Source organism: Pavona decussata, unplaced genomic scaffold (assembly GCF_977016875.1).
Source record: "Pavona decussata unplaced genomic scaffold, jaPavDecu1.1 SCAFFOLD_42, whole genome shotgun sequence".
NCBI lineage: Eukaryota > Metazoa > Cnidaria > Anthozoa > Scleractinia > Agariciidae > Pavona > Pavona decussata.
In genome coordinates, this window is record NW_028145464.1 from 1,047,501 (window position 1) to 1,060,000 (window position 12,500).

At 39.7% G+C, this 12,500-nt stretch overlaps 1 protein-coding gene across 3 annotated transcripts in view; it reads left to right on the forward strand.

The window, feature by feature from the left end:
- LOC146482870 (receptor-type tyrosine-protein phosphatase delta-like) overlaps positions 1-12,500 on the forward strand; it is a 74,130-nt gene that overhangs the window by 38,596 nt on the left and 23,034 nt on the right. For all 3 annotated transcript variants that reach the window (XM_085106682.1, XM_085106684.1, XM_085106683.1), the window contains 4 exons: positions 7,900-8,196; positions 8,753-9,049; positions 10,267-10,370; positions 11,461-11,650. In XM_085106682.1, the coding sequence (XP_084962808.1) occupies positions 7,900-8,196; positions 8,753-9,049; positions 10,267-10,370; positions 11,461-11,650 (888 nt within the window). The remainder of the gene's footprint in view (positions 1-7,899; positions 8,197-8,752; positions 9,050-10,266; positions 10,371-11,460; positions 11,651-12,500) is intronic.

A 12,500-nucleotide genomic window follows, 5' to 3' on the forward strand; every position in this document is an offset into this window, starting at 1 on the left:
AAATTGGGCTTGGTATCTTTTTCTTTTCTTCATGGTAGCTTCAAATTAACCTGCGTAGCAGTCGTTTCCGTTTTCTTCAAGCCAAGCGGGGTAAGCGCGCGAGGGCATTGGGCAAAAAGGGGCAAAAAAGTAGGAGCGGAGGGGGGGGGGGGGGGGGTTGGGGGGACGGGCGGGGAAGGAAAGGAAACGCCTGCCGCTGAGCCCAGACATTTTACTGAACGCCCCCAAATGGCTTCGCTCCCTTGGGGCCTACACTGTCACGTCAAATGTCACATGAGAACCAATAATTTTTAACTTCTGGTAAATCTCAGCGAAAACAGAATCGCGGCGGGCAACTTGTTTACTTCAAGTTGCAATTTTTTAGAAGATTTTCTCGAACTTTACGTCGCTCGAACACAGCGTAGATAAAATTACCCAAGACAAATTTTACTTATGTTTTAGAATATGAACTCATTTGATTACAGCTGGAATTACAGACAGAATGAACTTGTCCCACATGGCTAAAATACTTCCTCGCGTTTCCAGGATAAATTTGTATTTCGCGTAGCGTGAAATACAAAGTCGTTCTTAATATTGAAAACTTCCTTTTCAGACCGTGATTAGAACTGAAATTTTCCTGTAAAGCATTTACTTTAGGCCTCCTCAATCTATTAATGATTACAGAGTTTGAATAAAAATTTCTTTGTTCGTACGCGAAACACGCTTTCAGACCAGCCAATTTTGCTTCCAGCTTTTCGTGTCTTTGAGAACGCCGACATCCAGAACAAATTTTCTTAATTTTTTTAAAATTCCGGTGGGATTTCGAAAAAACGAATAACACCATGTTTGTTGAGACGATAATACCTACCAACAAACCAAAACGCAATGAAAACTATATTTTGAGCGTGACCGAGAATTTCGATTTTGCTTGATGTTAATAGACATTCGCTCTTAAAGCAGTCTTTTGCTCCGGTTACAACTGAATTAACATATCTCCCTGCGAAAGTACTTTAGTCGTTTCCAAAGCAAAGCAAACTCGAAATCGAAAGGACACTCGAGAGTGTTCTTTTCCGCCTCGGCTATATTTTCATCTTTGACAAACGGTTAACCGGATGTCATTTTGGTCTATGAGTTTGATTGGCCAATGGTGATACATCATTGCCTCCCGTTCGCTGACGAACGGCGTTCGGTAAAATGTCTGGGCTCAGCGCCAGGCGTTTCCTTTCCTCCCCCCTCCCCCCCCCCCCCCCCTTCCCTCTGCTCCTACATTTTTGCTCCTTGCCCAATGCCCTCGCGCGCTTGCCCCGCTTGGCTTGAAGGAAACGGAAACGACTGCTACGCAGGCTATCTTCAAATCTGCGCATTAATTTATTCATTACACTCTGCTCTCTCCTAGAGGGGATCAATTGTTCTGATTGTCTCCAACTAAACCGGCCCAATCAAAATCAGTTCTCGGTGCGTATATCACGAGGGAGGGGGGGGGGGGACCTACTCATCCCTACCTGTGTGAAGTCAAATCATCATTTGAGGCTGGGGCCAAAAGGTTGTTGTTGTGTTGTTGTTGTTTTTTTAAAATGGCGGCCACGTGTATGAATTTAAGACTCTAATCTGTCATTTTCAGAGAGAAAACAAACCTTTTTAAAGCAGTTAATCAAAAGAATAACTTCTAAGTAGTACTCGACAGTTTAAACGGTGGAAATCGAATAATTCAATGTGAAGGAAACTAGACCAGAGGTCATTACTGGTTCGTGACGCTGCAGACGTTGTCGTTCTGATGCCCAAACGCTACTGGTAATCGACCTAACAAAAGAAGGAAAGATTTGATTGTAAATTGTATATTTCTACTAAAAGTTTTCGTTTAGGAAACCTTTGTGTCTGTTTGTCTTGCTGTTTTCTTGGTAAAAACAACTTACTTATACTGAAGGATAAGGTTTTTAATCGATGCTCCTAACAATAACGAGAGTTTCCAGTATTTGTTAGATTGTTGTTATCTCATGGTTTCATTAACAGGTAACAAAATTGATTGATAACTAATTATAACTACTAAAAAGTCATCATTTTATGGAATCAACGATCTCGAACTCCGACAGGTAATCAGCCATTCAATTAATAGTGAATGCTTACATCGACCTAAGTATCCCGCTTAACGCTCTAATAGGCGTCTTGTTCCATTGAAATTGACCTGCTCCTTCCTCCCATCAAAGGGGCACTGTTCTTATAGTTCGGTTATCGTTCGTTGGAAGAAGCCGTAGCGAGGTGAAAGCACTTGATCGCGGCCCTGAATAATTTCGGTTTTTCAACCCAAACAAATCCGATCAAGGTTTTAGCTTTTGACACAAATAATCTTTTGCTGTATCTTGTAAGAAACGAAAGTTGACCTTTAGACTGTAGCACTTGATTTCCAAGTATTTTTGGCACGAACCACACGGCTTAAACAGGTAAACTCCAAAGAGCCTAAAACAACTCGCTGTTCAGTTGCGGCACAAAATGAAGAAAGCAACTAAATGTAGAAATGGCATTCTCAGCCAATCAGGAGCAAGTATTTTCGCCGCTTGACCAATCAGAAGTGAGTAATTTTGCTCTCGGTGAAAGAAGATTTAAGAGAAATTCCCTTTGTTTTGACTCATCAGGATTCAGTATTTTTGACTTCTATGCTATAAAGACAATTTAAAAATACCGTCCTTTATCTGTGGTGGTGTTAGTTGAGGCTTCTAAAGTGGTGAAGAGACTACACAATTTCAAACCCCAAACTGCATCTGCATCTGCTCTCTTACCCAAAGCTTGTTATTTGTTATGCAAGATCCGTATCATCAGAATGTAAAAAAAAAATGTGTATATACATATACACTTTTCTGCTTTGAAGCTCAAGGTGTTACATTCATTTATTTTATAAGTGCTGAGTACAGAGATGACAGTGATGAAAAGATCGTTCTGTTTTTAGTCACGGCCAATCAGTGACGCAAACGATGAAATTTCACTAGTAAAAAATCGTCATTCGCGGCGTCTGATTGGACGAACGATGTTTTTCACTAGTAAAAAGTGATCGTACAGGAAGCCACGTCATTCTTGGTGTGAAAACTGGCAAGCAGCGTTTTTATTTTCAAGATGTCGGAAAGGTTTGTGGACGCCGGTTTCGCTGACTTTTATTGCAGAACAAGAAAACAAAGCCACGCTACAAAAAACACAACGTGATGTAAAACTTTGGCAAAGTTTTTTGTAAAACTTTTGTGAAGAATCGCAAACTCAATCGTTCGCTGCGCTCACTCGTTTGTTTGTGATTCTTCACAACTCGTGAATAAATATCGTATGTACTCAACAGCCATGAAGTAATCTCTATATTTTGTTCTGTGGTTATTGAATACAATAAATTGACAAGTTGTTTATAAAAAACTACAACAACAAAAAAACAATAGAGTTGATGTTCGCGGGCGTAAATATGTTTTTTTGCCCGACTCAGGTAAAATGAATTCTGAGAAGGACCAAAAACATATTTACGCTCAAGAACATCAACCCTTTTACTATTATCAGTGGGGACTGGCAGCGTGGCCTGGAACCGAGTTTACACGATCGCCCCAGTAAAGAAACCAGTTGTAACACAGGTCACCAAAGCGTATGTGACACAGGATACCATGCAAGCGTGATTTAAGAGTTTGTATGGAGTTAAAATTAAATCGAAATTTAGACAACAATTTTCCCTAAAAATCCCACAAAAAATATACTCAAGTCTGAAAAAACTTACCCGGTGTGTTTTGCTGTGTTTTCAATGCTTCTCAGTGCTTCTAAACGCTGTTTAGAGCGGTTTATCTCTCAGCAGCTGTTCCACCTGCATCACTGTATTATGTTAATGGAAAGGTAGGAAACTTCAAGTCGAATTTGAATAACATTTGGCCCGTCATTTGGGGAGAGCACTTCGAAAACCTCGCTAAAATTTGCTTGAAACTTAACCTCTCGCTTACCTGCCTCACCATATGGCAAGAAGGATGATGTGCGGTCCCTCCTGGGTAGCTCATTTACGGAGAAGTTCATTTATTGAGACACAGGCCTTCGTTGAAAACAAAGTTCATTTCAAATCGGGTGCCATTTTTGCCGCCGACAGAGCCGTGTCGCTGGAATGTTGGAACAAACTCACGGTCAAACCTAGGCACGAGTACTAAAATGTGCCCAGCCGGGGAAATCCACGGGAAGCCTTTGGCACGTAACAAACCACACACACCCCCTCTCGGCTAAGTGCAGTTCTTTACCAGCCAGCCGACCTTGTTGTGGGCTTTTTCAGTAACGCGTAAAACATTATTTTGTTCATCAGTTAGCCTGCAAGATGGTATAATTGAGCTAGGTTTGCATTAACGTGACAAAAGAATATAAATAAATATACAACTTATACCGAATTACCTCGACATATTTGCTCATCCACGAAAGTGACTACATCTTGCAGCGGATGTAACTTCGTAAGTTTGATTATATTGACTGTGACCTACCGAAAACGACTAAACACTCATCGCCAGATCTTGTCAAACGACTTAGATTATTTTTTCTTCCTGCCCTCCTGCTCTCAAGGAATAAACCGGTAATGAGAACTTCGAAATACAAAAGGTTTAATGAGCAAAACATTGACCTTAAACGTTTTTTAAAAAATGTTGCCGTTCTCGGCAAAACAACAACTTTGCGAAATTCAAGGTTTTTTGGAGAGTGTGTATACAAAGACAAATTTTCAGTTTCTTTCAGTCAGCTTTTATTCAATAAAAACCAACTCGTAAGTTAACGAGTTGGAAAATTGCGAAGTCAATTCATAACAAAAAAAATTAACACAAAAACCAATTTATATTCTCAAGAGACGTTTCTTGCTGTCACGCCAAGCACGGCTGGCTGGTACAGAACTGCACTTAGCCGGGAGGGGGTGTGCGTGGTTTGTTACGTGCCAAAGGCTTCCCGTGGATTTCCCCGGCTGGGCACATTTTAGTACTCGTGCCTAGGTTTGACCGTGAGTTTGTTCAAACATTCCAGCGACACGGCTCTGTCGGCGGCAAAAATGGCACCCGATTTGAAATGAACTTTGTTTTCAACGAAGGCCTGCGTCTCAATAAATGAACTCCTCCGTAAATGAGCTACCCAGGAGGGACCGCACATCATCCTTCTTGCCATATGGAGAGACAGTTAAGCGAGTGCTTAAGTTTTAAGCAAATTTTAGCGAGGTTTTCGAAGCGCTCTCCTAAAATGACGGGCCAAATTTTATTCAAATTCGACTTTTAGTTTCCTACCTTGTCATTAACATAATACAGTGATGCACGTGGAACAGCTGCTGAGAGATAAACCGCTCTAAACAGCGTTTAGAAGCACTGAGAAGCATTGAAAACACAGCAAAACACACCGGGTAAGGTTTTTCAGACTAAACTATATTTTTGGTGAGTTTTGTGGGAACATTGTTGTCTAAATTTCGATTTAATTTTAACTCCATACAAACTCTTAAATCACGCTTGCATGGTAGCCTGTGTCACATACGCTTTGGTGACCTGTGGTTGTAAGGGCTGTTGTCCAGCATCCGATTGTTATCAGAAATAATGCTTATTTGTAAGTCATCAGGAACTGATTCCAACGGAGTAAGTTTATGACCAACTATTCGACACGAAACAATCATAAGCACGCCGTATAAGTCACTGTTAATACTTTTTATTATATAAAATTTAGTGGTATACCGAGTGGTAGAAAATCGATAAAAACGCTATCCCGCCAGTGGCGATATCATTTTTATCCACACATGTGTGATATCATTTTTGACCAATCAGCTCGCAGTATTTTCGCGCGCTGTCAAGCACTTGTGGTTTTCCGAAGGGTTTCCGCCGCTGTCGTTTGGTCTTTTGGGAGTTTTTGAGTTGGTCTTTTCGCGAGTCGAAGGTTTATTCTAAAATGGAGACAAGCTCAAGCAGATTTGTTGAGATCACAGATAAGAAACTGATCGAATTCGTAGAAGCTAGAACAAGAAAATCCGAATACAAAGAGGAAACCTGCGTACGACGTCGAGTTGTGTGAGGGTAGTTGAAAGCAGCGATGAAAGCTAGGACGGTATGTTCAGATTTACTTGTTACTGTAAGCCAAATTTGTAACCATATTTAATATGCCATTAGTTTATACGAGGGACCTACCTGTTTATCCGTTTTCTATTTATATAGATTTTATTTGTGGCCTTTTCGCTTAGTCTTACTTTGTATTGACATAACTCGGCCTGGTTTACCATTGATACAAATAATCAACTGACTGTAAACTTTATATGTACTCAATTTCAAACCTTAGTTTTTGAAATAAAGAACAAAGCATATTTTGCTGTATTGTGAAGATTTTATATAATAAAAAGAAAATTACATGGTCGCTTGGAGATACGAAATTTCTCTTCGAGTGGCGAACGAGTGAAATATTTTTCAACACTCGAAGAGAAATTTCGTATATGTAATATCCTCTATGAAACGTAGCATAATTTTTTCTATGCCCGTCAGTTGAAAATATTTAAAATGTTTTACCAAGAAAGTTAAATCATTGTCGCGTTTGTTCCAGTTAACTTTGTACAAAAAAACAAAATTCAAAAAGCAAGCAGAATAGAATTAAAGAACTACCAGGAACTCTGTGATTTTACTTGAATATTAGCGTAGAAAACAATCCGCGCCCCGATGTCGCTTGCAACAAGCTGTGAGGACGAGTTGTCTTGTTAAATTTCGGTCACTGAGCTAAACCATGCCGATGAAGCGGCTTCGAAATTTAACAAACTGGGCTAGTTGTTCTTTAATCTTCATCAAGAAATAAATTGAAATAAGTAGAATGGCACAGAAGCAAATTGCGAAATGTTGGAATACGGAATACTGTCGCGTATGTTTCGAACGATCGAGGTTCAACGTTCTTCTTGTTTGAAAATTTTGGAAAAATACGAATTCAATCAGTTTGGTACGCGATCAGCAGAAACTCTAAATAATCCAATAGAAGGCGGTCAAATAAAGTGAGATAAATTAATAGAATAGAAATTAACACAATGTTAATTCTAACTAGCCCAGGAGGGGAGAACGGATTCTGCCCGCGGCAACTTTGAACCTGAATAACCTTTTTTTTTTTTTAATATTTGAGCAAACGGCCTAAAACTTCAAGACCTTCTCGGGAATTTATCTGGGAACAAATTGATGTCATCAGTTACTGTTCATTGACTGTTGTTGCCATGGCAACTAATTTTTCAGAAAAATGTAAAATTCCTTTTTAAAATAAAGAAAAAATACTTTTCTCCTGTAAGTTTTATGTCTTTAGTCCATTTGTTATTGTCCCTTTATTGGTTCCAATTACTTTTTGTTCACTTTCGGCGCTAATCTGTAGTTTTAGGGAAATCCAGTTATCCAAAATGGCGGATCCAAGGTGGCCGCCATTTGACAATCATGATGTCATTTTTTCGTCCTATGAGGCCATCACCTCTCGTTGCGGACCCTCTAGGAAACATCTTTGGATGTACTATCTCTCCTCCGAGTCTCATTGTCATAGCTTTTATACTTGCAAAGTTATGGAGGGTGGGGGAATCCGCCCACCCCCCGTGTCCCCCGGCCGCGGAAGACGGAAAAAGCCCGGTCTAGATAGGGTTAAACGGAAGGAAAATAAGTTAAATCAACGAAAAAAAAAAATACTCACCTGAAAACCGGTTGTCACTCCGCTTAAGGCTGAAAACTGAAAACTGAAGAAATCAAGAATGTGAGACCCTTAATTACCTTATAAGCAAGATTATTATTGATAATCTGCTCGCTGCGCAGCAATAACGTCGCTCAAACGTCTGACCAAGTTATGAAACTCAACACTGAAGAGCTTGTAATACTACTCATGAAAAAATGCTCTACACTTTACTTGCTGACATGAGAGTTGAATTAATCCTTCAGTCGATCCTTGTTCTGTTTGTCGTTTCAGCACCGAGTGCTCCTGCCTTCCTCAACCACACAGACATAGCGCCTAGCGTGCAACATGGCCCAAGAGTACGTGTGACCTGGAGTGGGCCTGGTTTTGAAAATGGAATAATCAGGAATTACACTCTGTTCTATAGCCACCGTGAAGATGTACAAAGCGTCCACACAGTGACCTTTGGACCAGACACGTTTAGTTACGTAGTTGATGTGTTGGGTGGTATAAACTATCAGTTCTTCGTCAGGGCAGTGACAATCAAACCTGGGACAAACACCTCAATATCTGTGAATACCCGTGAATATGGTAAGAATAAATAATAAAATTCAACCAAACGTGATCTCGGTATCAGCAATTGAAGACATGGAGATAAGAGTGGAATATGCAATTTTGAAGACTTCACTGGAAAAATCAGAAAGGTCACTCCACAAACAAGGCACAGTCACGAATACACAAAAATATCAATCCATTATCACAACGAGGCGTGTGTGAGATTTTTTTACAGGAAACCCTCCCTCTTTCCTTCCGCATAGCCTTCCTCCCAGATTTCCCCCTCCCTTTCCAAACGAAAAGGTCCTTTTTTGCTGCCGAAGTTTACTTGGGATTTTAGAGGGCATTGAAAACGTACCTATTCAGGCAGGCGTATAGCCTGTAGCATGTTCATGTATTTTTCCGCTCATATTAATGTATATTTTTCTCTCTTTCTCCATTTAATCTTTGTCAGTACAATGGAATGTAATTTTAGCTCTCACTCTCAATGTGTAAAGTAGGTTTTATAATGCCGTAATTTTTGTAAGTACCAGTGTTGAAATTAGACAGCATTTGCCTTTTTACTAATTACGTCTATTTATACCCTTCTTAGCACCCGTAGCTGGTCCAGATTACGTTTCCTCCTCAGAACTGAACGAAACAACTTTCAACATTTCGTGGGCTCCTCTAACAAGAGACAAGAGTTATGGCACAATTAAGGTGTATGAAGTAATGTTCAGTGAAATGAGATCAAAGCAATCTGTTGGCACCATCAGTAGCTACAATTCGACAAAAACATTCTTAGTCCTGTCTGGATTACAGATGTGTTCTACATACCACATATATGTGCGAGCCTATACTGTAGCAGGTCCTGGACCCGCTGGTAATTACTTGATTTTGAAAACGTCAGGTAAATGCAACTACTACTTTTTTCTGTACTTAGACTTAAAAAAAATATCCCTCTAAATCCATCGTCTCGCAAACAAAAGAAGCCCGCCCTCGTCATCCTTCATCGTCTATATAACTTTCCTCTAAATACACTCGATTGCCAAAACGTTGACAATCAAGAGCCCTTTGTATGCTATAAAATATAGAGAAGTCACGTGTCAACTATAACGTGTTATGATGTAATTAATTTGTACGACGGCCTTAATAATAAGAACCATGTGCGAAACCTTCAACCAAACGCCTGCCACCAAAACCCTACTTGGAGAGGTTCACAAAACATTACCTGTGGCATCGGTGACTTCAGGGCACACATTCTCTGCCCTCCGTCGACTCAAGAAGTACATAAGAAGCACCCTGAATCTGGATCGTCTGAACAACTGCCTACTTATGCATTGTCACAAATCGCTTACCGACACACTGGACACTGTTTTAAAAGATTGCAAAAAGGTTTGCTTGTGCCAACGATTTACGCGGGTAATTGAGTAGGGATATGCGCTTGGCTTGGTGTACGATCCCCCCCCCCCTCCCCCCTACAACCACCACCACCACCACCACGTTTCGAAACGCTCTGCGTTCTCTGAAATCTTGATTGATTTCTGTAAAATTAATCAATTGAACAGAAAATTATTTGGAATCAATAAAGGATTGCTAAAATATGCTGAAAAATAAAAATGTCAAATAAAATTTGCAAAACAAATAAGTTTCTTGAGAAAAATCTCACCGATTTTGTATCCAGCCCTCTTGTACTCTTGAGGTTACTAACCCGGTCTAGAATTTAATATGCAACGTTTCTCTTAAATACCCAGGAACTCAAAAAAATCCCAAGAAAGAAAATTGTTAGGTTCACGTTTCATTGCAGCTACAAATGATGAACATCAATGTTTCTTCGAAGTATAATCTAAACTCACTTGAAATAAATGTCAAGGGAGATGTAGCAGACTCGGCTGTTAAACTGTTTTTCACTACACGCTCGTCTGCCAATTGTGTCGGTAGTAAATGAACTTTCCATGAACTGGGATTTTTAACAAACTCCGTTTGAGTAAAATGTACGTCAAGCATAAGCTTATGTGTGCAGTTATGTGCCTGTCTTTCACCAACAGTCACATTCAATATAGCTTTAAATTATATAACCTTTTAACACCAATACCATGAACTGAAAAACGTACTTGTCGTCACCAGCACCGGGAACACCCACAGAGTTGACGATAGACATTGGAAAAACAGAAGGGATATTGAAATGGAACAAGCCATCAGTAAGACCAGACGCCGTCACCGAGTATACAGTAAGAAGGAGTTGTTTATTTACCAGAATTGAAGGATTGAAACGTTAAATAACTGTTCTCCGAGTACAAAGGGAAATAGCTATAGAAAAGCTTCTAAAAGTCGCGCAGGACCCTTGCATATGAAAAATTCATGAGCCAAATTTCTGTGCTAGGTGTTACTCTCACTCTTCAATTTTCACAACTTGTTTGAAAAGCTGCTGTTTTTCTGTTCTGAACCAGTAGTATACCGAACTCTAAGGAAAAAAAAAACCTTTTTGAAATTGTAAATGGTTGACTAATTTTATAGATCGACAATGTACTGACGCTGTTTCATTGACGGGTACGTGTATTTCAATGTTTAGCAGTTTTAAAATTTAGTAACTTCCGTTTCACTGTTCAAGGCCACTGCTTTTTTGTCTCTACGCTTCCCTGAATTTGAGTGAAAGCGCCCTAAATTTTGCTATTTCGATGTGTAACAGGTCCCCGCGTGTAAACCCTTCAAGGGACTTGTCCCCACAACTTGTCCTATCGTGTAAACCTAACTGCAGACTAGTTCCTGAAACAAGTCTCTGAGACTAGTCTCTTCGTGTGTGCCGACCATAATGTGGTCATAATTTCATTGGAAATACCAGTAGGGTCTATCGATAGGTCGAGCGCCTCTTTTTCTTTCGCATTTGTAGTAGTCTAGTTCAATAGCAAAAGAAAGCAAACTGCTGGCCCCTTCGTAGCATGGGTTTCTTTAGATGAAATCGATAAATATCTTTATGCTCCCATTTAAGTTGATTAGTTAATTAACATCGGATAATTTCATGATTTCTGTTAGGGTCTTTGAGCAGAACAGCATAGGCTGGCTTAGTGTCCCTGGATAGATAAATGAATCTTTACAGTTGTGTCCCTGGATAGATAAATGAATCTGTACAGTTCACCAATTGTAGTGAATACTCTTGTAAAATAAATGGCCATCTCCATCTACCCTCTTTTAAAGTCGTCGCTTAGAGACTTAACTGCGATATGCAGAGTCATCCCTGGCGAGTACAAATGGACAAATTATCACCCACGAATAGTATTTGAGGCTTTTATAGACTAATGTGTGGCTCTTTTTATTATTAAGGTGAATTACTCTGGAACAAAGGAGTACGATGAAGCATTTTCAGATATTAAATCAAAAAGTGTAGGGAAATCGACACAATACACGGTGACGGGTTTGTTTCCAGGCACTTCCTACAAATTCAAGGTTTATGCGACCTCTGCATGTGGAGATAGTTCTCCTTTAACATCAGATGTGAAAACAAAGATGGCAGGTACCAACATTTTTTTTTTTTTTTTTACTCTTTATTTTTATTGAAAGAATCAACGAAATTTCAACGAAATGTTTAAAAAAAATGAACTTTACCAGAGCTAGAAGGTAAAATTTAAATCATTTTAATAATTTTCAAATCACGGAGGTGGGCGCTAAACATAAAGCCAGGGCTGCGCCTATGGCTCGAACCGTGGACTTTGAGATTAAAGTTTCACAACAAGTGGTTTGACTCCAAGCCATGCAAATAAATTTCCTATATGAACTTGATGAACTATGCAGATAGTTACATCTTCAGACCGCTCAGAATAACAAACGTGTCCTAGATTAGTGAAACTTATGGTAGAGAATTATTTTTCGTTAGATATTGACCTGTTAAACCTCCTTATTTCATGTTATACTTTGAAGTTCGCTGATGATGCCTTATCAGCGATCAAAAGAAACTGAACGACGGCACTAATTCCCGTAATTCTTTTAGAATTTATTTACACCCTTATTGTTAAGTGTGGTAGGGGTAGATGCCTTTGGGACCGCCGACAAGTTCTCGCTTACCTTCCACTAGATGTTAAAGTCAAAGCCTCCTGCTTCCCCACTCCTTGATGTCCACTAAGAGTTATCCCTGTTCTTGGTTTGTCTATGGCCATTTAGTCGAGTAAATATAGTTTGCGAGACTGGTTTGTCAAACAATCGGCAACATTAATTGTAAAGTGCTATTTAATAATGAGACTGGCGGTTCTCCGTACTTTCTTGACGATCTAAATCTTCCTCCATGCACATAAAATTCTATAGGCCACCGAGACTGGAAGAAGAACAGGCCACCACGTTTAAACACCTTTTCCTCACGCTCCAGCGAG